The 27,181-nt window shown below is 38.6% G+C and overlaps 1 protein-coding gene across 2 annotated transcripts in view; it reads left to right on the forward strand.

Moving 5' to 3' along the window:
• Window positions 1-27,181, forward strand: part of CELSR2 (cadherin EGF LAG seven-pass G-type receptor 2) — a 139,192-nt gene that overhangs the window by 94,206 nt on the left and 17,805 nt on the right. For both annotated transcript variants that reach the window (XM_063453195.1, XM_063453196.1), the window contains exons 27-35: window positions 176-288; window positions 6,798-6,877; window positions 7,269-7,395; window positions 7,482-7,598; window positions 7,696-7,808; window positions 10,382-10,470; window positions 11,229-11,387; window positions 11,480-11,581; window positions 19,430-19,607. In XM_063453195.1, coding sequence (XP_063309265.1) covers window positions 176-288; window positions 6,798-6,877; window positions 7,269-7,395; window positions 7,482-7,598; window positions 7,696-7,808; window positions 10,382-10,470; window positions 11,229-11,387; window positions 11,480-11,581; window positions 19,430-19,607 — 1,078 coding nt within the window. The remainder of the gene's footprint in view (window positions 1-175; window positions 289-6,797; window positions 6,878-7,268; window positions 7,396-7,481; window positions 7,599-7,695; window positions 7,809-10,381; window positions 10,471-11,228; window positions 11,388-11,479; window positions 11,582-19,429; window positions 19,608-27,181) is intronic.

Raw genomic sequence — 27,181 nt, forward strand, 5'->3', positions numbered from 1 at the left:
CATGTTGTTCGTTGTGTTGTCTACTTTCCTGCAAATAAAAAAAAAAAATGTAAATCTAGATGAATTTAGAATATTGACCTTGTTGGGCACCAGCCGAGAAGAGATCTTTACACTTCTCAGATTTGATTATTTATACTTTATGAAAACATATAGCTCTGTTGAACTCCTTCTTTAGGTTTGGCTGTAGGCCTAGACCCTGAAGGTTATGGAAACCCTGATTTCTGTTGGCTGTCAGTTTCCGACACCTTAATTTGGAGCTTTGCTGGCCCTGCTGCTTTTGTCATCTCGGTAAGATACTAACCTTTTTTGATCATTATTATAATAAAGAATTTATTATGGTGAAAATTAGATCAATACACATTCTATAATAATATTGATTCTATTGCATATTGAAGAAAATTAGAAAATATGATTGAAAAATTTGAAACAAAATACATTTGTTTTAATTTTATTTTTTTGCCATAATTCGCAAAAATTTCACTTTTTGGTCAGAGTTGTACATGGTGTACATGTTGAGCTAATAATGTGTTACTACTGATCGCTCCACGTTTAGAATTTTGTCCCAGAATCTTTCTCTGTTTTGTATATTTTCTTGATACAGTGGCAAAATGCATTCTGTTTTGCCATCTTTATCTACTTACTAGAACATTATGTATGTAAGAAATAATTCTATCGAATGTATGTACTGTAACATATACATTTTATATATTTCAAAGATGAATAAACTATGTTTTTGTTTGATAACAGACTTGTAAATATAATACTGTTGCTGTGAACAGATGGTGGTCTTCTGAATATTTGATGACATTTATATTAAAATAAACATTTTTTTTTCATATGTGATAAGGTGAAATGTCAGAAAAATATAATAATGCCATATTAAATAGAACAAACTTATGAAGAAGCAATATTTTTTCAGCTGTTTATACAAGTCACCATAAGTCTACGTTATTTTTAGTGATATTATCTTGGAATATTCCAGAAAGCCAGACTATGAAAAACACCAGATGCAGTTCTTACATTTTTTTAAGACTAGTGTGTACACAGCATTGTTAGCCAATTGCCTTGCAGGGTTGACTCCACTTCTAGTGGCAGTCTACCAGATAGGCACTATACGGACTTCCAGGTGATTAGGCAAAGTTTAGTTGCCTAACTGATACTGGACGCTCTCACGCTCTGCATGAGGACATCCAGTGTCACCTAAAACCCCATGGGAAAGAATTATGCAAAGCTTTCCTATGGGGAAGGCCTAATGCGATTGCAGCGTTCACCGTGCATGCACGCCAGTTGGCTGATGTTGGTGGAGGAGAAGCATAGGCGGATTCCTGACCCAGCATCACGGGATATCGGTGCTGGAATAAGGTAAGTGATAAAGGGGGGAGGGGGCTCAAGTGGGGGCTGGGCAATATAGTGCTAGGGATTTTTTATTTCTAGCATTATACTTTTACTTTAAAAAATAAAAAATGACATCCCTATATCATGTAGACTTGCATTAAAGGAACATTCCGAAAAAAGAGAAAAACTAGATTGGCAGATATTGCATGCCAAGATTTCATGTACGCCATAGAAACACATGCATATTTTCTTTGGTAGTTTATCTACTAAATTTTTTTTTGCGCATGTTCCCTTAAATAAGGGGCCAAGATCTTGAAACTGCACAACTTAGATTTGTTTATTGCAGCTTCAGGAACACTTCTCTCTCATGAGGAGGAGGCTTCACCAACTAGATGCCCCTCATTCTGATGTGAGGCGTTTGATCATATCCCTGTCTACCAGCTTATTCCACAGCAGTTGTTTGTATAAGATGAGTGGATCTTTGCCCAGTGCTTATCATTCTGGCTCCCTGAATAACAGCTCTAAGATTTCCCAAATTGCAATAATGCAAACTTGGTATGATGTTAAGAGTAACTATTTTGGGACCACCTGACGGTCTGTGCTGTCATGCAGTGCAGGACTTTAATGCCTAATAATGCCATAGACCGTCAGGCAGTAAAAGTACCAGCTGGGGTTAAATCCCTGCTGGTACCAAGGAAAACTAGGTATGGAAAGCGGATCCCCTCTTTTAGCTGGCTCCACAGTGTACTCTTATTGTACTTAGACAGACATGTGAGCTATCTGCAGCGCTGAAAGTAAACTCTGTACATAGCCTTTTACATACTGCAGCTGAGCAATCTTGCTCAGTCCCTGTATTTCTGTCACTGCTCCTAGGCGGCTGCCTTAAAATGTGAGGTGCCCTCTTTCAGTTGAGTCCACAGTTATTGGCCTCAGACTGAAAGAACAGCTATGAGCAGTGCTCAAAGTGCATAGCCCTTTAAATACATTGAAATATTGCTCAGCCATGGTTAACTTAAAAATTACAATGTTCCCCACAGCCCTGTACCGTCCCCCTCCTGCCCCCACCTCCTCTTCCAGTGGTAAGGAGATCCCAAGGGTCTGAAAAGACCCAGACGAGGTCTCTCTGGTTGCACCCTGCTCAGTAATTGGTGCTGGGCTCTGCCAGCTGCCCAGCACCGATCTCTGTCTGCTGTAGCTGCAGTACGAGAGTGAGCTCTCACTCTCATACTGCAATCACACTGTACAGAGCGCTCACAATGCCTTCTGTACTGTGTGAGCTGGGAAATCCCTTTGCTGATGTCAGTACATCAGCTGGGGGAATCCATTCAGAGATGGGATTAGAGGGTGGGGTGTTCTTTCTATAAATATGTACTTTTGTGTAAGGATTTTGATTAAAGTTGTAATCTCAGGATGACACATTTTGAGTTTTAGCTTTAAAACAGTATTTCACTTCTTGCAGTATTTGTTTTATAACTTCTAAAAATGTATTGAATTCCTTGGCCACTTTAACAATCTGGACTAATTAGGGGATCTTTTTTGAATTAGTTTATTGAACTTGGTGTGCAAAAATTATCAAATGTAAAACTGAGGAAAATATTTCATTTTTTAAATTGTATCCCACGTGTTAATATTTTATTCCGATTTAATATTGTGTTATGTATACATATAGGGTATCAAAAGAAAGCCCTGTTTTTCCTTTAAAAATGATATATAACATGTATAGGTGCATTTAAACAGAAAGGGGAAATTGTGTAAGAATGAAAACATGGCAAATGTGCCATAAATGCCTTGGTTCTTAATTAAAGTTCTGTTATTAAAGTATGTTTGGAAAATTTAGTTCCACCGGTCAAGTCAGCATGCATTGCTTCCATGTGACTGCACAGGTTGATCAAGCAGCTATGGCTGGTGCTGTCTATTAGCAATATCACACACCAATAATATATATACTTTGATTTAATTTTTGTTTTTCATGATTTCTGTTCCATTTTCAACTACACACCTCATACCACTAACATGAATCCAAATATAACCATACTGTTATTCTTGTTATTCTTAATAACCCTTTTCTCAATCCAATTTTGTTCACGTCACTACCGGCATAAACACACACCTCAAACAGGAAAACAAATTATCATACACCATGGCCTGCTCTGTTGCTGTAACTTATCTGCTGAGTGCTGGTGGAGAATTATAAAAAATAGCCCTCCTACCCCCACCTCACAAAATAATAACGTATCCCATTCACTATATGGCCAAACAAAAATTATGTCCAAATTCCTATTCCTTATGTTACTTGCCCTTGCAAATGATGTGGAGTCTAACCCTGGTCCCCCAGGTAATTCTAGTCCTAATCTCCCCACTAAAAAAGGCCTCGCTTTTGTGCACTTCAACATCCGTAGCTTACTCCCTAAACTATGCACTGCAAGCCTGGTGTTCCCATTACAAACCAAAAATCATTGTGCTTTCCGAATCATGGTTAACGACTAAAATACCATTGCAACACAGGGTTATTCATGTTTTAGAAATAACAGAGCAAAGAGAAGAGGAGGCATTGTTATTTATGTTTACAATTCCATAAAGTTTACCCCCTTACAAAACTTTAGCCCTTCTGCCACCTTTGATTTCCTTTCTGGCACAATTGAGATCCTGTGCAGTAAATCAATCATTGTTGCAGGAATCTACCACCCAGTGCATTCCCTATCTGACATAGCCATTCTCCTTAGTGAAACCATAGCTCAAAACCCAAAAAGTGAACTGTTGGTCTTTGGAGATTTTAATATTGATTGGCTGAATCCTGAAAATAATAGTTCTTGCACACTGTTTAAGTCAGACTTTACAGCTAATGCAATTAATATCCTCCCCAACTCGCATAAACATTAAAAGCCATAACCATACCCTGCTTGATTGGATTCTCTCCACTTCTCCTGATAGAATCCAGGAGGTCGGTGTTCTCCCAAACAGTTTCAGTGATCACTGTTTAGTGTACTGCGTGCGCAAAATAAAGGCTACTAAATCCTCTCCCAAGGTTAAAATCACCAGGTCCTTCAAAAAATGTAATCTTGAATCCTTTCTTAATGACATCAAGAACCTCCCATGGCACAGATTAAACATTATCCCAGATCTAGACTGTGCTGTTGAATTCTTTCAGTCTGAACTCCTACAAATTTGGAATTTGCGTGCCCCGCTGCGCAAGGTGAGAGTAAAAGGAGCACATATGAACTGGATCACAGCTGACCTCATCCAAATGTACCAGATTCTTTGTGGTCAAAGTTCAAGCGTACTGGCTCTATGAATGATCACTGTGCATATAGACAATGGACAAGATATATGCACAAAACAAACAAAATTGGCCAAGGCCCAATATTTCTGTTAAAATCTGAACAATAACCTATCAAACCCTAGAAACTTTTGAAAAGTCATAAATAAATTACAAACTCCCCCAATTCACTCCCAACCCTCCACTGCAAAACAGATAACCAAACCCTGCAACTTCCCCTAGATGTAGCAAATGCCTTTAACAATGATTTTGTCGGATGCTTCACGGCCCTGATTGCCAAGCTAATAAATGACGCACATCCTGAAACTACAAATGTGGATCAGGCCCCACTAAATTTGCAACGGCCCAATATAGACAAGTTAATTTTTAGACCTGTACCTATTAGTATAATTAAAAAACACCTTAATAATCTAAAAATGAAAAACCAGTCTGGACCTAAACAAATCCCAGCAATGCTGTTGAAGCTCAGTGCGCCGGCAATTGCTAAACCCGTTGCAACCCTAATTAACGAATCCTTGGTGTCTGGATACATACCCAAACTTTGGAAAACTGCGAGAGTAGTGCCTATCCATAAAAGTGGTGACACTACTTTGGTTTCTAACTATCGCCCAATATCATTGCTTCCAGTATTGTCAAAAATCTTAGAAAAATGTGTCCATACGCAACTAGTATTACCAACGAGTATTACCAACAATCAAACTATCTGACCCCTGATCATTCGGGCTTTCGCCAGAATCACTCCACTACAACTGCCCTCTTAAAAGTTTGCAATGACATCCAAACTGGCATGGAACAAGGAGACCTAACTGGAGCTATTTTCCTTGATTTTGCAAAGGCCTTTGACACAGTACAACACAACATTCTACTGCACAAACTCAAAAACTCAGGTATTGATGATTGTTCGCTAACCTGGTTTCGATCGTATGTATCGGATTGCTCGTGATATGTGTCCATTTCTGACAGAGACTACCTCCCTCTCCCAGTCACGTGTGGTGTTCCCCAATGTTCCATTCTTGGCCCCCTACTATTTACATTATTTATAAATGATCTGCCTAATGTCTGAAAATCCTCAAATGTACACATGTACGCAGACGACACAGTAATCTATGCGAGCAAATCCGATCTACCGCAGCTTGAGGCTGTGCTCCAAGACCAGTTTACAGAGAAGTGGATCGCAAAAAACAAACTCTTCCTAAACACTGACAAAACTGTCATAATGATCTTTGGAACGGTACCTAAATTACACAATTCCCACCTATCCATCAAAACAAATTCAAATAGCACACTGACCGCAGTCCACTCTTTCAAATACCTAGGTATGTTGTTAGACCCCAATCTATCTTATGGCCTACAAATAGAAAAACTTGCATCTAAACTTTATCCAAAACTAGGTGCCCTGTACAGAAACAAATCCTGCCTAAGTCCTGCATCCTGCTGATGCCAATCATTGATTATGGGGATGTAGTATATGCATCTGCACCGCAATCCCACATTAATAAACTCAATACATTGTATAACTCGTTCTGCCAATTTGTGCTACAATGTAATTACAGGATCCCCCATTGTGACATGCTAAAATAACTAAACTGGCTGTCGCTGGAATCCAGATGCATCCTTCATATTTCCAGCCTTGTGTTAAAGAGCTTTCCTGGGAAACTCCTGCCCTACCTGAGCAGAATGCTCTCAACGGCTGTTCCCGCCTCCTATAACCTCCGATCCAGTACCAGCACTTTATTTGTCTACCTCAATACAAAAAGAAAGCAGTCCGATCCTCCTTTTCCTACAGAGCGCCGCAATTGTGGAACGACCTCCCGCACACTTTAAAATCTTCCCCAAGCCTAAAGTCCTTTAACCCCTTAAGGACCAAACTTCTGGAATAAAAGGGAATCATGACATGTCACACATGTCATGTGTCCTTAAGGGGTTAAGAGATCCTCTACATAGTTGATTATATATTTCCTACCTGTTCTATGTAAAATTTTGTATATATTGTGTTTATATTGTTTTTGGATTTTATTGTACCATAATGTATCAATACAATGTTTTGTGGACCCAGGACATACTTGAAAACAAGAGAAATCTCAATGTATATTTCCTGGTAAAATATTTTATAAATAAATAATATAATTATTAGCTATTGGAGCAGTTAATAGGTTCAGCATTTAACTGTTTGCTTCTTGTATAGACTGGTCTGTTCCTGTGTGTTTTATCTGGCCGTGTGTCATGTGCAGTAAAACGAGAAGGCTTCCAAAAGAAGGGAACAGCGTAAGTATCAATGGTTACTACTCTATGTTAACTGATACTACCACTGCTTCATTTTTACTCTATGCATTTGATATATCACATATATTGTAGTTAATACAATGTTAAACAAAAATCTGCACACCAGTCAAGCCATAAGACTTGCTTTTACCACAGAAATACATATATTGCGTAAATATAAATAGGATAAATATATTTTGTGTTGTCATTAATAAATTGTTCCTGTTTAATATATTTTATATTAATTAAAAACAGCACTTAATGTCTTTTTTTTTTATTGAAGATTTTTTAAACAAACCTGTAAATAATAGGTAATATTGTACATTTAAAATCTGGAAAATCAGTGACATATACATTCAACATGAAAATGTGTCCATAATTTATCACTATACAGCTCAGGACTCCGTTGCTCCACTCTCCTGTTGATCCTTGTCAGCGTATCCTGGCTGCTTGCTCTCTTGTCTGTTAACAGTGACCTGCTTCTCTTGCACTATCTGTATGCTGGGGTTGTCTGCGCACAGGTAAACAGTTAAAACAAGTGGATCTTGCAGTACGATGGCTTGTGTCAAACATGTCAGATGATTCATTTTGTATTTTAACCTATTAGGGCCCTGTCATCTTCCTGGTTAGTGTAATTCTCAGCAAAGATGTACACAAGGCATTGAAGCAGAGTGTAAGCAAAAAACATGAACCTAGTGTCACTACAAAATCCACTCTGACGTCGGTAAGCACTGCACACACTTAATAATATCCTAGTTTGCGATCTGTTGTTTCAGCAAATTATTTGTATTGATTCCAACTCGTGTTTTTTATTTTTGTAGTCACATCCTGGAAATACATATCTTGATGGGCGTCTCTATCATATGCCGATTGGTTCTTCCACAGGCTCCCTGCACTCAGGGAGAAGTCACAGCTACCTACCTTTTCTGCTGAGGTGAGAAATCTGCTGCTCCTTGTATACGATCATCTGTGGATTCCATTCCAACATTATATATCATTCAGAACTACTTAGAGGAGCCAAATGCCCTCCTCTAGTTTTCAGCACAAGTAGGACGTTTTGGATGCTGCATTGTATAAGTAGACTATAATATGACAAAAAAAAATGCAAGCCTAATAACAACATTATAAGATGGGACAACACGTGATATAGCAAGGGAAATCTTTGTTAACCTTTATTATTTTCGTGAACATGATCACTTTTTTAGACAAGTAGAAATAGGAAACTGCACCCTAGACAGTAAATACACAAATATGCGATGATCTATATATAAATAACCTCAAAAAACATAAAAAAGATAATAGTGCAATATCACAAGTATAAAATATGGTCACACTCACATTTCCCAGAGCTAACTCAGAGCTCAGCTGTTATTATGCATGGACGGAACAATCCCCGTCTCAGGATATATACAGCAGGGCACGTCTTGGCGGTCCCAGGCAGGATACGGATATATGTGGAAAGAAAGGATCCAAAAGTGCAATATGTACTAGTAAAATGAATAAAAGAACTAGAAAATCATGTACTCACATTTACTCGAGGACAACTTGCTCTAGTTAGTATGGCATAGGTGGTATCATCCCAACCAGGGAATTTGATGTTAGCCATGAATCGGACGGAGTAGAAGATCCAAAAGCAAATAAAAGTAGGATAAAAAATATATACTATTTATTGACAGAAGAAAAAAAAATTAAATCACATATATAATCTATAAAAAAGTCTCACTTAACGCGTTTCACCATGGAAGGCTTCTGAACGCGTCCATGCATAATACCAGCTGAACTCTGAGTTAGCTCTGGGAAATGTGAGTGTGACCATATTTGATGCACTCATACATCCGTTAATTATACTTGCGATATTGCACTATTATCTTCTTTATGTTCTCTTATTTTTGAGGTTAATTGTATATAGATCATCGCATATTTGTGTGCGTATACATATTTTGTATTTGCTGTCTAGGGCGCTAGACTGCACTAATTTCACCACAAGGTTTGGAACCCTTGTACTGGTTACTGCTGCCCAGCACTATTGTGTATACCTGTTATAGCGAGCGCCTTACCCCTGTTTTTTTTAATGATCACTTTTTTACTTTAATTCTACATTTCAGCATGTAATTCCAATTTGGAGTTGACTAGAATGGAAAACACTGATCAACTATTATTTGTACAATAACTAGTTAACTAAGCTCCTTAAACCCTGTCGTGGTACATAGATACATAGCTGAAAAGAGACATGCTCCATCAAGTTCAGCCTATTTGACATATTTCTTTGTCGTTAATCCAAAAGAAGGCACAAAACACAGTTGGAGGCACTTCCAATTTTGCAACAGCTAGGGAAAAAAATCCTTCTTGATTCCAGAATGGCAGTTGGATATCTGCTTGGGTCAAGAAATATTACCTCACTAATCCACTAATTACACATTGTATCTCTGAATGTTGTGTTTTTGCAAGTATTCAATTGCTATTTAAACATCTGTACAGACTCTGATAAAGAGAATTCCTCTGAACATCCTTATTGTTCTTACTGTCATAAACTAAATGCCTTAGACTAAATCTCTTTTCTTCCAGTCTAAATGCATGACCTCATGTCATATGTATAGTCTTGTCTATGAATAGATTTCCAGACAGTGGTTTGTATTGGCCCCAACTTTTTTGTATAATGCTATCATATCCCCTGTGTGACTTATTTTTTCCAGAAGAGATTTACATTTGTTAAACTTTCTTCATAACTAAAATGTTCCATTCCTTTTATTAATTTTCTAGTCCGCCTCTGCACTTTTTCTAGTGTTTATTTACATAGTCTAGGAGAGCAGTGCTTTAGTTAAGGCTCAGGCTGGTTATTATTAAGGAGGGAATTAAGTGAATCAACTCAATATATTATGGGGATATTTGCTCTTAATTATGGGTTCACCCGTCAAGAATGAGAAATTCTCATAATGTTCAATTTGAGGGAACAAATTACTTTGATAAGCAAGCAAAGATGAGTCACCGACTACAAGAACAGAAACAAATAGGTCACATTTTATGATTAGGTGAACTTCTATGTAAGTGAAAATCCAAGTGAATTTGCATATTGTTGTAGCCACTGTAAGATCTCATATTTTTCTTTCTCCATGGCTCTGGGGAGTGTGGTGAATTTACAAGTATTATGGAGAGAGATAGAGCTAAGAAATCTGATGCAGAATGTCGACATCTTACATATTTGGAACACAATGTCATGTGAAACAAGAACCACATTTACCATAACTAGTGTGGGCAAAATCTATTGACTAACAGTTGGGTGAAATCATCTTTCAGGTTGCTGCATTGAGTGTTTCTGATGAGATTGATGTTGACTTCTTAGATACCATTACAAAAATAATATGTAGAAGAATAAAAATCCAACAGGGAGCAGTGGTAGTCAAACTGTGCATAACAGAGAATCCTACAAATGTATATATAATGATATAAGACATGTGTTATACATGTCATATTATATCTCATATTATGTACTGTATGTTTTCCTATCAGAGATGAAGCTGGGCTGAAGACTGGCCAGTCATTAGCAGAGTTAGAGGATACCAATGGAATGTATCTGGAAGCAAAAGACCATCACGAAGGTTGCTTATCTATCTTTTCTTGTATTAATCAGTTCAAATGTTTTACTTTCCTTCTATGTTCCTCTCAACTAGACCACCATTATTACACAATGTTTATAAGTAATTCAACAGCATTATTAGAATGTCCAACATATCTAGTGGTAACACTCTTATCTTAGATAATCACTGTGGTATCTCTTTAATTTCACCATGCTGTCACTGTAGCTTAAAGGTACATACAAGTGTCTATATACCATTCATTTTATAGAAGGATTACATTTTATAAATAAAATTATATCTGAATTTCTCTCTATGTACAAAATGACGAAAAATTCCTGTTTAGTCTTGTCATGGACACTGGAGCGTACTCCAGTGTCCATGACATGACTAAACAGGAATTTTCTGTACTTTTCAGGCTTTCCAATAGCTTTAATTGTGAAATTAATATGTGAAATGTATGTGTCTATCATTTGCATTCCCTGAGCTAGGAACATAAAGATTTACCACTGTACAAGTGGTAGCACTATGGCGGAAGAGGTTTTAGAATAATAATTTTAAAAAAAAGCTTCATGTACATGAATCTGATGATTCTCAAATGCACAGGTGTCCCAATTATTACTGTAAAAACAAATAACACTGCATGATTTTTTTCTTTCACACTTATATTTTGTCTTTCTGTTTTGTGTCATTTGAGCTTTGTACGCACAGCTGTATTGATACTTACTATTTAAGTAATTAAACAGATAGATGCATAGACCGTAACTTATGCTCCTTCATAGACTCTGACTCTGATGACAGTGATCTATCCATGGATGATGATCACAGTTGCTCCTTTGCTTCCACTCATTCATCTGACAGTGACGATGACGGTGATGATCTTGAAGTGACCTGCTGGGAAGGCCTTAATAATGAGAAATTCCAGCAAATTCCTCCAAAAGGTAAGAGGACCATAGCACGCATATTAGTGGTCTTTTAATAGGCCTGGTCTTTGATGGTGGTAGAAATAATGTCTTATTGTTTGTTCACTTAGTGGATAATATTGCTTCTCAAGGCACAATAGCCAATGGGGACCTCCGTGTTACAGAACCCAAACTGACATCACCAAAGAAGACTGGCCCCCCACCGCAGAAAGGTAGGACATTATTCTTCAGCTTGACTACTATAATAGACATACAAACACATTTTGTAGACTGTGTACCAAAAAGAAATGACAGCAAACCACCTCTGCTAGAGTAGAGGTACACCAACTATAATAGAGCTACAATCTGCATTTTCTACATATAACTCAAAACAAAATCCTGGAGGGGGGGGTCGGTATTTTCTAAGGGAACAATTTTTAATGAGACCATGCTCTGAAATTTAATATGGAGGTTTGGTCTAAAGTTGGTATAGGAAAAAGTAGGAACTGCATTGAAAAATTCTATTTGGAAGATACATTAAGATATCCCTGTACTTGTACCTGTACAATATTACCGTAGACTGTCTATGCTAAGGTATGCTAAGAAAGTCTAACTATGACTAGACTCACAAGCTAAACTAATTGCTGTCTTATTAATGAACAGGCAAATAGGAATTCAAACAAATAGAACAAGGTAGCACTAAAAAAACAAATGTACAGTGAGGGGAAAAAGTATTTGATCCCCTGCTGATTTTGAGCGTTTCCCCACTGACAAAGACATGATCAGTCTATAATTTCAATGCTAGGTGTATTTTAACAGTGAGAGTCAGAATAACAAAAAGAAATCCAGAAAAATGCATGTCAAAAAAGTTATACATTGATTTGCATGTCAATGAGTATTTGACCCCATCGACTTAGTACATGGTGGCAAAACCCTTGTTGGCAATCACAGAGATCAGACATTTCTTGTAGTTGGCCACCAGGTTTGCACACATCTCAGAAGGGATTTTGTCCCACTCTTCTTTGCAGATCCTCTTCAAGTCATTAAGGTTTTCGAGGCTGACATTTGGCAATACAAATGACAATAGCTTTAGATTACTTCTGGGTTTCTTTTTTTGCCATATAAATTTTGAAAATGCTGTCTGGATAATTTTTAGCCAAACCAAATGCACTTGAACTTGTATCATTCTAAATAAATAGTTCCATTTTGGTAGGATTTAAGATCGTTATAGTGTTTATACGTCCTATCCTTGAGATTTCCTTATTAGCCCATTCCTTTAAAATTTTATTTGTAAATTGTATTAGTGGAAGAAAGTTTGCCTCTACTATCCTATTTGGGTTTCTTGAAATTTTAATTCCTAGAAAGGTAATATCATCCTTTGCCCACATAAAATTAAATTTTGTTCTTATAAACTCTCTATCCTCAGTCTATTGACTCTATTTGTTCTTACTATGGTTTTACCTTCTTTCAATTTATAATTTCAATATTTACTATAATGATCTATTATTTTAATAAATTCAGGTACCAAGATCCTAGGTCTCTCCACGGTAATCCATACATCCGCATAAAGGTTTATTTTATGCGCCCCCTTTTTCATCACCAGACCACTTATCTTCTGATTCTCTCTCATATCTTCTGCGAGAGGTTCTATTGCCAAGACATATAGCAGGGGGGGACAAGGGACACTCCTGCCTTGTGCCATTAGCTATTGTAAACCACTCTGCTTCTATTTCTGGTCCCACTGTCCATGCTAAAGGTACCGTGTACAAGGTCATAATAGCATCATGAACTCTTCCTGTTATACCGTATGCTGTCAAAGTATTATCCAGAAAGTCCCATCTGACCCTGTCAAAGGCCTTCTCTGCGTCCAATGACTGGGTCAGAAGGGGGACATTTATACGTTGTGCCGCATCATAATTATCCAGAACTCTTCTTAAACCACTAGTAGCAGGTCTACCTGAGACAAATCCCACTTGATCTTTTTGTATTAATCCTGAAATATTTACTTTTAGTCTCTCAGCAAGGACAGTGGCATATATTTTAACATCGCCATTTAATAAAGATATAGGATGATAACTAGATACTATTTCCGTAGTTTTATCTGTTTTCAGAATGGGAATGATCATTGAATACTACTCCGATTTTTGGGGGGATCATATATAACTCCTTCTCTGTCCTGATCATATGTATCTTTTTCATTTGTTTTCTACTTTTTAGTTTATTTGAGAGTAGCCTATTGGCTCTGTTGCTCTTGTAGTACCAGTTGATTTTTAAGTAATGTGGATTTTTATTTTTTTCCTCTATTAGAAGCTCATTTATTTTATCTTGTATTGATACTAATTTTGTACTTTTCTCCTTAGTAGGAAAATTTTTATTTTCTTTAGAGAGTTTATAAAAATTTATATAAATTTCAGAAAGAGAAACTCCACTTTTTTGCAATTGTTCATAATTTAATAAAATATCCCCTTATAACACACTTATAGGCACTCCAAACCACTGGCAAAGAAACCCCTTTATCTTGTTTTTTAGAAAAAATATTTCCAGTAATTTCTGTTATATATTCTCTATTTTATTTTTTTTGATAGAATGTTATTGTTTAGTCGCCAGTCTGTTCTTTTAGCTTTTCTATTATCTGCATCAAGAAGAAATTTAAGAGTCTCTTCTATGGTTTTCCCTTCTTATCTTTCTCCAGGTATATTTTTGGTCCATCAATTTTTTTTATGCCATTTTCTCAGCTTAACTGATTTAGCTTTTATATATCAGAATGACCACAAGGAGGAGAGAGGAGAAGAGCATACAAACAAAAAAAAAGGGAAAAGAGGAGACCTTGTATATATTTTGCTTAGTAAATTATTTCCTCTCTTTATCTTCTCCTCTATTTCTTTATTTATCTTTAAGTTGTTCCTTTCTTAATTAGTATCCCCTTTTGTATTCTTATTTGGGAATGCAAATTAGCAGGTTTCCTTCTGTTTCAACAGGCATTGAAATATCAGTATTTTCACCTCCCATATGTAGGATCGTATATGTTTTAAATATTTGGAGTTAGAATTTCTTCATTGCCTGTTAAATGAGTTTATTTCTACCAGTAATGATTGTTTTTCTTTTAATCCTTTCATTCCCTTTCTTCCTCTCCCTTCCTCCTTCCTCTCTTATTTTATCTTCTCACAGTTCCCATTCAATATGTGTTAGTATCTGTGTTAGCAAACATTTTCCCCTCTTCTTCACAATCTCTTTGAGTTACTCACGTCACCCAGATGCTTATTAGGTTACCTGCTGGCAATGTATATATAGGCGGAGTTCTCTTTTCCAGCGAGATTATGTCCAGCACACAGGTGCCTAATACCTCAAATGTTTCATGCAACAGACCGTCTGCACCTTCCACCACCTCTGTTTCACGTCACCAATCCTTTTCTGTTCCTTTGTTGCCGGGGTCAAACTCAGCCTTCTCCCTTTTCCACGCCAAGCTGTCGCCCGGGCTATTTCAGTACCCAAACTCCGGGGTTCCGAACGCAGTTTAGCGTGGAAGCAGCCTTGACTTGGCCCATTAACGCGGCATGCGTGCATACACGTCACGTCCGCATCCCGCCTCCCCTACTGCTGAGCATGCATATTTTTAAGAGATTTGTTTTATTATTTTTTTTAGTAATACGGAATTATGATTTTGACTATGCAGTAGATGACCAGACACTCTTTGTTTACTGGGTGGTAGTAAATGTGAGACTGAATGACTTCTGCTTGTGAGGTGTTTTGACAAAATAAGCATTATACTAGCTGTTGACATTCCCAGAGCCCTTTACTTCATAGCTTGTAGCGGACCCCCTGGTAACCCGATTGGCTAATTCCCTTCCTTTAGCCGTTCAGGAACCCTTACAACAAGCAGGCATCCATTCCCCCCCCCCCCTTCCCCCCCCTCCCCTTCCCCCCCCCCCCCCCCGTTTCCCTCCCCCCCCCCCCGCAGTAACTGGACACCACACAGTTCTGGAGGTAAAAACACTGACAGTCATTTATTGGTACACACAGCTTTTATGCAAAGACCCCCAAAGGGGGTCTCCACTCTTTAAATACACTTTCCTTTGTCCCAGGCAGGAAAAGGGGGATGGGTTACAGATAACCATCTCCCGCTCTGGGAGATACCAACAGGACACAGTTACACACATTAAACCATATTACAAACAGTAAAACACGGTACATGTATGGGGGAACACTTAGGGCAAGTATGTCATATCAAAGTCTAGCACAGGCCACATAAACAAGGTTAAGTTTATGTGGGCCGCAAAAAAAACAAACTTAAATTTTCATAGAAACATAGGTTTATTTTGGAAGAAACCCCAGAATCCCCCTCTACTAAACCACAGCACCCCCCTATACTAAATCCCAATCCCCCCTCTACTAAATCCCAGTCCTCCCCCTCACACACTTACACATTCTTGCACACACATAATTTTCTTTATTGCTCCCTACCTTTGGGAGCCAATGTGGGGCCTCTCCCTGGGGTACAGTTAGGACCTATTATCTGCTTCCTCGCGCGGTTGAGTGATGCCGGGAGCCGGAATATGGCGTTATATTCCAGCGTCCAGCTTCGCTACAGACGGCGTGCGCGAGGGAGCAGTGAGGAGCAGGAACACCGAGCTCCCTCCTCCCCGGCTGGCTAAGTGTTAGCAGAGTAGGCACCTGCAATGTTGGGAAAGCAATTCAAACGTAGCACCTAAACCAAGCAACAGCCAATCAGCTGAAAGGTGCAAAACCAATTTGCGACAATCAGCGCTCAGGGAGGAGAGGAGTTTTGCCGCCCAATCAGGAAAAAGGGGCGCAAAACCCATATGCACCAATCGGCGCTCTGGAAGGAGATGGGTTTCGCCACCCAATCAGGAGAGAAAGGGCGCAAAACCCCGTTTGAGTGGGCGCTCCTTCTCTGACTGGTCGTCTGCGACCTGCAGCGACCAATCGACGCTCACTCGTGCCGACCCATCAGGAGAATGGTGCCAACCCAGTTTGAATGGGAGCTCCTTCTCTCGATTGGTCGGCCTGGACGTCCAGGCAGCCAGGGGGACTCTGCAGCTGTAAAGCTGACTTACAGCCCCAGGGTCTCTGCTAGGGCTCCCTCCGGTGGCTGCCTCCACTTAGGCAGCCTCGGGGAAAGTGTTGCTTGGGCAGCTATGAGCCTGGCCTCGCAGCTCACGAGGTGGGGGGGGGGGGGGGGGGGAGTGGGAATAGTGATTATAGCTCTGTTAGAAGCAGGTAGGGTAATCTGAACCGACAGTACCCCAACAGTGTCCCCAACAACCTCAGGGACCCGTTCGTGGAAGACACTGCAAGGGAAGCATATCCTTTTGGGATTCGAATGCTCTGCCTGGGTGCGTTCGCCTATATGAAATGGCACCCACCCAGGGGAGCACTCATTAATTACTTCCCTTGCGGTTTCATACTTGTGTTGCAGGCGCGAACGTTTTTATTTATTGGTGTGAACAATCTAATGGGGCACTGGTGTGGTCTGTGTTCGGGGGACACATGGGGAAATGTACAATGCACAGGGGAAAACACACGAATGAGCAGTGGGCATGGTACTTAGTGACGGCGTTGCACCACACCCTTTACTTCAGAGCTATTGCAAAGCACAGCTGCAAAATAAAGCACAATTTTTTTGAACTGAGGATTTCACATGTGAAGACATGCAAGACTGAACAATTAAAACCTTTACAAGGATTGTATTTCATTCGTTCCAAGGTATTATTAACATCTTTATGTGAAATAGATCCTCTGCTATCCTCCCAGAAGCTGACATAGAAGAAAAATGAGTCACAATGACTGTATATTGTTTGGTATAGTTGAGGGGGAAAAACATTATTATCTGATTTTTTTCACAAGCAATGTGTTTTGTCTGTTTTTTTGTTTTTCTTAAAGTTCAAGTATGTATGAAAAAGTAATATACTTTCTTTAGTAATAATGAACAAACAGATTCTACAGTATTTATAAAAGAGGCAAACAAACATACAGTCATTAAATAAGATAACATGTACACAAGGGCCTTGCTAGCTTAAAATATGAAAGGTAAACTTCAATGTAAAAAAATATGCGGGATCAGCAGCTTAGGGTATAGTTGTGGAGAGAATCACAGGTAAGCATCAAAATTGTAAATTTTAATCCAGGAAGCCAGCAACAGGATTGACAAAAGGCAAAGTGTGATGGGTAAGGTTAGATCTCTTTGGCAGTAGCATTTATGAAAGGGACACTAAAGCACCATAACCACAACACCTTATTGTAGTTGTTATTGGGCATTGCATATTTGGGCACTGTCCTGGAGTATGCTCTCAAGCTGCTTTTGAGACGTATTGGGACCAAAACCAAAACTGGACTCCACTTGTTCCAAACAGTCCTCGCACCATGGTCGCAACAAATAGCTGCAGAGGTTATGATGCTTAGAGATACAAACTTCTAGAGTCAACATACTGTGCAGCAAACGTGAAAAAATATCTGTCTTTACAGGCTGTGTGCATCACAGCTAAGGGAGATGAGGCTAGGGTTGCATAAACAAAGTTATTTAACTTCTGAACAGCATAGAATTGAGCAGCAAAGCTACAGGGGCATGATCTTTACACCAAAACAGCTTCATTAAGTTTGTTTTGATGCTTAGAGTAACCCTTTAATGGAAGTACTGTTGACCATAAAAGAGCCTAAGGAGCCGATGGAGAGAAGAAGAAGATATTGTTAAGAAGAGAAAAAAAACTTTAAAGGGACACTATAATCACCAGAACAACTACAGCTTGTTGTATTTGTTCTGGTGAGTATAATCATTCCCTTTAGACGTTTTGCAGTAAATGCAGTCTTTTCAGAGAAAAGGAAGTGTTTACATTACAGCCTAGGGACACCTCCACTGGCCACTCATATGGCTACCAGAGGTGCTTCCTCGGGGCAGTGCACAGCACTGCCATTCATTGTCTCCACCCTCTGCATAGATACACTGAACTTTCCTCATAGAGATGCATTGATTCAATGCATCTCTATGAGGAGATGGTGATTGCCTAGGGCTGTGTTTGGCCTGTGCTGGCTCTGCCCCTGATCTGCCTCCTTGACAGTCTCAGCCAAACCAATGCTTTCCTATGGAAAAGCATTGTGATTGACTCAGATCCGTACTTCAGCTGATGTCAGCCAAGTAGGTAGATCAGGGGCAGAGCCAGCAGCAGACTGGAATAAACGTAAGATTTTACTATATTGAGGGGAGGCGAGGGGGGGGGGGGGGAGGTTAGATTGTTTTTAACACTATAGGGTCAGGAATACATGCTTGTTCCTGACCCAATTGTGTTCCTTTAAGAATATGGCAGATTTTACTGCAGATATGCAGAAGAGCCAGTTAGTGACCTGATGTAAGAGAAAGGGTGCTCTTTGGAATATATATCTGAGAGTCATCAGTGAATAATTGAATTTGTTTTTAAATTGTAATAAAAACAATATAATGTGAAATGGAAGGTGACAAAAAAACTAAACTTCGTGGTGATCCAGCTCCAGCTGAAAGAGGTTAGGGGATAAAACAGTTTCAGAAGGAGATACCTTAAGAGTAGATTTGAGGAATGCTAATAATGAACACCAAATAGAAATTGAGGAGATGAAAATAAATGTTTTCAATAACAGCTCACAACCTACTCTTTTATGTGCAAAAGAAACAAAGGTTAGAGATAATTTGCTAGACAGACATTTGGTTTTAACATTTAAAGTGTTTCTTTACACCCCACGTGAATGAATATTGGCACATGCGCATCAATTGCTGCGAGTGCGCCAGTCAAAAAAGAAACAACTGGTTCCCTATTGAAGTTCTTCACATTTGCTTGTTAAAATGGAGTGAATTGCTTGTCTTAAAATCCGCACTTTTATGAATGGAGATAAAGGTGGCATGCAGCTTCTATTTACATGTTATAACCTTACTAATTATGCTATTTTGCATATAAATAAATTGTTTAACCATTACAATATATTAAATCACCTGTTTTCAAATAGTTATATTTAAATTCATATTTAATTTTATAGGATTACATATTTGTAACCTTTGTGATATGTATTCACTTACTATGTGCTGCTCCTTCTTGTAGGAATCTTGAAGAAGAAACAACGTGCTGCCATTAATCGGATACATAATAAGCTTGGGCCCCTTCCCCTAGCACAGGGCCCTCGAACAAAACCAAGCCTACAAGAACAACTTAATGGAATAACTCCAATCCCTATGAGCATCAGGACAGACACAGCTGGAAAAGAATCCTCTGAATCAGAGTAAGTTTAACTTATGTATGTTTAGAGATTCTATTAATATTCATCTCTGACACAAAATCACTCTAATAAATGCTTTTTGTTTCTATAACTAAGCTTTCTTCGGCTTTCACTACTACTCTTACATTTACTCTTTAGCTACTGTTTCTATGGAGATAATAGTCAGAGCATGCAATGCTCTGTGTCACCAGAAAGGTGTAAAAGACGTAGCAGTAAAGGTGTTGCTTAAATGGGATTCAAGGAGGCAGTGCATCCTGTAAACCCTTGCTGCCTCAAGCAACATCACGGAGTATGTCCTCCTCCTCCAATGTCCAATCCAATGACCCTCATAAAAGACCAGATACACATGTGCTGTGATTGCTGCATGCACATCCAAACTTTCCCATAGTAAAACATTGAATTATGCTTTCCTATGGGGACTTCAGCCAAGTAAAACATAAGTTTTACTTGGTCAGTGCAGCAGAAGCACCAGTAGTGGTTGTCCGCATGACAGTCAGGACTTACCCTTTCAACCTTGCAGTTTAAAAAAAAAAAAAAACACTTCAATGTTTTACATGACACCCAGGCCACTAATTGAGATGAAGTGGCATGGGTGACTTAAGTGGTCTTTTAAGCAGATTTTGTGTATAGATCATGCCTCTGCAGTCTCACTGCTAAGTTCTCTGCCATTTAGGAGTTAAATCACTTGGATGTGACTTACACAGTCTTCCTAAACACTTCCTGTAAAGAGTCATCTAATGTTTACCCTCCCTATATTGCAAATTCTGTTGATCTAGCAAGAGTTTGCTAGACCCTGCAGCAGCCTCCTGTGTGTGACTAAAGATCTATTTACAGAGCAGGAGATTAAAATGTTTAAAGTAAGTAACATCTGATTGAAAATAGGTTTTTGTTCCATGCAGGCTGTGTGCATGTCACAGGCAGAAGAGGTGTGGCTAGGGCTGCACAGAAACAAAAGTGATTAAACTCCTAAATGGCAATGAATTGAACAATGAGACTTCAGAAGTATGATCTATACACCCAAACTGCTTCATTAAAGTAAAGTTGTTTTGGTGACTGTAGTGCCCCTTTAGGTATGGAAAGATTGTTAAAAAAACAAAACACTTTTCTTTCAACTAGCCCTACGCAGTGTCTGTGTGTTTGAATATAAGTATATTTTGTATGGAGTATGTGTGAGTGAATGTAGGGATGTGTTTGTATGTAGTATTGGCGTTTGAATGCAGGCATGCATTTGTTTGTAGTATTGTTTTTTGATGCAGAGGTAGGTGTGTGTGTGTGTGTATAAATATATATATATAATATGTTGGTGTTTCAATACAGAGGTGTGTTTGAATGCAGTGTTGTATATGAGTGTAGTGTTGGCATTTGAATGCGGAGACGTGCCACACACTGACAGAAATGCAGATAAACCGATACCAACACTGACAAACATTCAGTTACACAGACACACCGCTACAAACACTGACATACATACAGATATCTCACATACAAATAAATACATAGTTACATAGCTGAAAAGAGACTTGCGTCTATCAAGTTCAGCCTTCCTCAAATTTGTTTTTTGCTGTTGATCCAAAAGAAGGCAAAAGAAACCAAAAAACAGTTTAAAGCACTTCCAGTTTTGCAACAAACTAGGAAAAAAAATCCTTATTGACCCCAGAATGGCAGTCAGATTAATCCTTGGATCAAGCAGCAAGTAACTACTACCCTATATTTATAAATGATATCCTTGAATATTCTGTTTTTGCAAGTATGCATCTAGTTGCTGTTTGAACATACTTAATGTTCTTAACCCCTTAAGGACACATGACATGTGTGACATGTCATGATTCCCTTTTATTCCAGAAGTTTGGTCCTTAAGGGGTTAAAGTAAAAAAACCTTTTCTTTGCCTTAGACAAAATCTCCTTTCTTCCAGTCTAAATGCATGACCTCGTGTCCTCTGTAAAGTCTGGTTTGTGAATAGATTTCCACATAATGGTTTGTATTGGCCCGAATATATTTGTATAATGTTATCATATCCCCTCTCAGGCGACGTTTTTCTAAACTAAAGAGGTTTAAATTTGTTAACCTTTCTTCATAGCTGATATGTTCCATTCCTTTTATTAATTTTGTAGCCCGCCACTTTTTCTAGTGCCATAATATCCTTCTTTAGAACAGGTGCCTAAAATTGCACAGCATATTCAATATGTAGTCTTACCAGTGATTTGTAAAGAGGCAAAATGATATTCTCATCCCGAGAATGAATGCCCTTTTTCATGCATGACAATACCTTACTGGCCTTAGCCACTGCTGATTGACATTGCACATTGTTGCATAGTTTGTTGTCTAGAAAAATTCACAAGTCCTTTTCGTGTGTTGTTATCCCTAATTTGCATCCATTAAGGGTATATAGGTTGTTTGTGCATTCTTTACGCCGAAGTGCATGACTTTGCATTTTTCAAACTTAAATTTCATCTGCCATTTAAGTGCCCAGTCCCCAAGTCTACCTAAATCCCTCGGCAGCAAGGTACCGTATATACTCGAGTATAAGACGAGTTTTTCAGCACATTTTTTGTGCTGAAAAACCCCCACTCATCTTATACTCGAGTGAGTGTCTGTATTATGGCAACTTACATTGCCATAATACAGACAGGACCGCCGGGCTCATTACATTGGGGGCTGACAGCGAACTGTAACTTACCTTTCCTGCAGCTCCTGTCAGCTCCCTTCTCTCTCCTCCGGTCAGCTCCCTCTGCAAGTCTCGCGAGAGCCGCACGGCCGCGAGACTTACAGTGGGAGCTGACCGGAGGAGAGAGAAGGGAGCTGACAGGAGCTGCTGTGAAGGTAAGTTACAACTTCCTGACAGCCTCCCTCCTACAGCCCATCCACTGGACCACCAGGGAATGAGAGCCCCCCTCCCTGGCCATGTATCAAGCAGGGAGGGGGGACGAAAAAAAATATAAATAAAAATTTAAATAAAATAAAAATAATATATTAATAATAGTAAAAATAATCATAATAATATAAAAATAAAATATAATATATAAAAAATAATTTAATATTAAAATAATAATAATAATTAAAAAAATAATAATAAAAATGCCCAACCCCCACCAAGGCTCTGCATCAGACACACAAACACACTGCGTCACACACACACTGCATTCATACACACCCACACTGCATTCATACACACCCACACTGCATTCATACACACCCACACTGCATTCATACACACCCACACTGCATTCACACACACACACGCGCTGCATTCATACACACACACACACTACATTCATACACACACACACTGCATTCATACACACACTACACACACTGCATTCCTACACACACACACTACATTCACACACACACACTGCATTCATACACACACACTGCATTCATACACACACACTGCATTATATACACACACACACACTGCATTCATACACACCCACACTGCATTCATACACACACACGCTACATTCATACACACACACACTACATTCATACACACACTACACACACTGCATTCATACACACACTACACACACTGCATTCATACACACACACTGCGTTATATACACAATGCATTCACACACACACACTGCATTCATACACACACACAATGCATTCATACACACACACACACTGCATTCATACACACACACACTGCACTCATACACACATAAGGCATTCATACAAACACACACACACACTGCATTCATTATATACACACACTGTAAATAAATATTTAATTAATATAATTTTGGGGGGATATAATTTTATTTAGAAATTTACCAGTAGCTGCTGCATTTCCCACCCTAGTCTTATACTCGAGTCAATAAGTTTTCCAAGTTTTTTTGGGTAAAATTAGGGGTCTCGACTTATATTCGGATCGACTTATACTCGAGTATATACGGTAATATCTTCCTCACATTGTATTACTTTACAGAGTTTTGTGTCATCTGCAAACACTGAAACATTACTTTCAATACTTTTTTTAAGATCATTTATAAATATGTTAAATAGAAGGCATCCCAGAACAGAACCCTGAGAACACCACTTACCACTTTTGTCCAGCCTGAAAATTTACCATTAATGACAACTCGTTGTACTCTATCCTTAAGCCAATGTTCTACCCAAGAACAAAAATAATCATCTAGACCAATTTCTTTTAGTTTGAAGACTAACCTATTGTGATGAACAGTATCAAATGCCTTGGCAAAATCCAAGTAGATCATAAGTAGATACAAACACACAGATGCACACCGTGACACACACAGACTCATACACACACACTCATAATATAACATAATATAACTCCTTAATATATACTGAGGAGAAATAGTTATTTAAAATTCCTGCCCTTTCCTGGTCTTCATTAACTAACACTCCCATTCCAGTTTTTAGTGTACCTACACTTTAATTTTTTTTTAGAATTGATGTACTTAGAGCTTTGGGGTTGGTTTTGCTCTCTTTGGCTATCATTTTTTCATTTTGAAGTTTAGCAAATCTAATCGCCTTTTTGCACGCATTATTGGCTTCCTTATATCTTTTATAGGATGCCTCTGATTTTTCCTATTTAAATGCCCCTTTCCTATTTTTAATCTCTTGTTTACTTCTCTACTAAGCCACATTGGTTTCAATTTGTTTATTTTATATTTATTACCCAATGGTACATGCTGAGAAATGTACCTTTCTAATATTTGTTGGAAGATTTTCCATTTATCCTCAGTGTTATTTTCACTAAAGAGTTTATGCCAGTCAATATATTGTAAAGCTGCCCTTAACTGATAGAAATTGGCCTTTCTAAAATTATATGTTTTAGTATACCCCATGTGCTTTTTTTTTTTTTTTTTTGTTTATTTCAAAGGACACTATATTGTGATCACTATTTCCCAAGTGCTCACCTACTTGAATGTTGGTCAAAAGATCAACGTTATTTGTTAGAACCAGGTCCAGACAAGCGTCCTTTCTAACAAGTTCAAAAACCTAATTCCCTTTGCTGAGCTACTAGTTCCTCTGTCCCAATTTATGTCCGGGTAATTACAATCTCCAATAATTTAAAGTGTTACCCAGATTTGCAGATTTCTCAATTTGCTCAAACAGCTGTTGTTCCTCGTCAATATTAACATTAGGTGGTTTATAACATATCCCGACCGATAGTTGTGTAAGTATGTATGTGTGTGTATGTATATATATTTATATCTGTAGTCGGGTGGTCGGGGCAAAAGTTGTAGTGAGAGCATTTTAGAAGTAGATATGTAAGGTGCCTATACGAGACCTATAGTAATATGAAAAAGTCGGTTGTGGTGTGCCGGAACCGACGATGCGGTGGGCGTGTAATAAAAAAGGGCAAAAAGAGTATACCATGCAGAATTGTACAGCCTATAAATCAAGCATATTACAATATATTACAGATACATGTTATGGAAGACTTGGCGTATTTAAGAACAGGTTGATGTATATATCTGTAGTAAGCTGAGAGCTCCATAGTCTCAATGTCCCATTAATATGTACCGAATGTTCCTGGGGGTATGGTTGTCAGCTCTGATGTGGAAGGAGTGACCTGCTTAATTAGCTGAATTAAGACCTTATCTGACCATGCAGTAAAATGCTGAGATAAAGTCTGAAAAAACTTGTCGTTAGAGTACTGCCGTGTAAGGTTAGTAGGAGCAGATTAGGGGAACCTTGAACAGCGGTTAGATCGTTATCCAGCATTATTACTGACAGAATTGTCAAATGTCATTTAGTAGTGTTTAAATATAGAAGTAAAAGGTGTCAAAAGAAGTGAAATTGACCGTTGACCTCAAGAAGCTTGAGCACAACATAAAATATAGCTATAACCGGATTAAACTGTAGACCCTCAGCAGAAAGACTGTAATGGAGAACAAGATAAGTGAGGGATGTGGTCATATGTCGATAAGTAGTAATTAACAGCTGACCAAGTCAGTATTCTCACAAAGTGCATATGACAAGATCTGCTTGAGGCACATGCAGATACGTGAGAAATGCCATAGGTGAGCCAAACAAATAAACGACCCTAGAAACCTGGTTATGACATAGGAACTGAGGATAACATAATCGCATATACCAACATAAGAGTGAGTCAATAGTTCGAAATAATGAGCCGCCAGAGCATGAGTGAATACACGCAAGCACATGTATATACATATATTTGCGAACACACACCCCTAACCACTGTCTACCTACATATGTATTTATATATCATTTGATGTATATCGTGGATATCTATGATTTACGAGCCTGACATCAAACTGATCCGGTCAGTAGCGACACCTGTTATTAAGGGGAGCTAAGGTGAATGACAGTATACAAAACGTTAAGTCTTAGTAAGGGCCTAATACCCTAAGCTAAAGGAGGCATGCTGTGATGCTATGTTTAGATGAGAAGCTGAATTGTACTAGTAGAGAATATCGCCCCGGGAACGAACATAGCTACTTCTATGTATGAGAAGGGGAAGTGGGTCAACCTAAATATTATCATAGTAAGATATATCACATCTATCTGCATGGAATGCATGTAAGCTGGATCCTAATTTACTTGTGATGTAGACAGATAGTCAATATCCCATTGGATATCTTGAACGTACAGAAACATGCGCTGAATATTGGGTTATGTAACGTATGCTCAAATGCATATGGAGGACCCTGCAAGGGTCAGCGCGAGGAGACAGCCCTTTGTAAAGGTCAGAGTTTGAATGTATGTACAGTACGTAAAGGAGAACGGAGTGAGGTCTTGAATTGATATGAACGTGGATGAAACGTAATTTTGAGTACCTGCAATCCAATTACATAGGGCAACCTAAATATATATTCCTACTGTATCTAACCAGCTAACGGACTCTAACTGACAGGTATTTGCAAATATAGACCTATACCTGTTACTGATAACCAAAACTACTGTATGCACCTAATATAATTCATCACTTGATGTTCTAAACCAGTATTATTGGACAGAAGGAACTTACCAATACCTAATAGTACCAGCCACGAAACTTACACACATTTAATTATACAGGCTCCACATAGTTATGTCCGATGTAATTAAATCTGCTCAGTATAATTATACAACAAGGTAGGATTCCAATACTAGACACAGTTCTAATACTAAGCCGTTGTTTCCCTACTAAAAGCCTGGTTAGTGGTACCTATATATGTGAAAAAATATGTATGTATGTGGTTTAATAATTGGTTTATATAGCTGTGCTGGTACATTATGTGCCATTCAAAAGTCCTTCTGTGATGCAAGGTATAGTCCAAGATCTAATAGAAGTAGGACTAGCCATGTCCCTTGTGTGATGTATTAGACTTCGTAGGAGTGCAGGGCAGGGATCCTCCACCATCCTGTCACAGAGATGTGTTAAACAGCATGAAGTGGTTGTGTGTACCCTTACAACATACTGGTATACTAGCTATTGCCAAGTGGCAAAATTATTAAACAACTTGGTGACGGGTGAGGCCCTACTAGATGCCAAGCGGCTTGAGAGGCTCTATCTATTGGCGCAAGGGGATTACGTGTTCACCGAACGTGTGATGGGGTGTCGGCCTCTCTGTAACTTTTCAAGCTCAAGATA

This window comes from Pelobates fuscus, chromosome 1, assembly GCF_036172605.1.
Source record: "Pelobates fuscus isolate aPelFus1 chromosome 1, aPelFus1.pri, whole genome shotgun sequence".
Classification (NCBI taxonomy): Eukaryota; Metazoa; Chordata; class Amphibia; order Anura; family Pelobatidae; genus Pelobates; species Pelobates fuscus.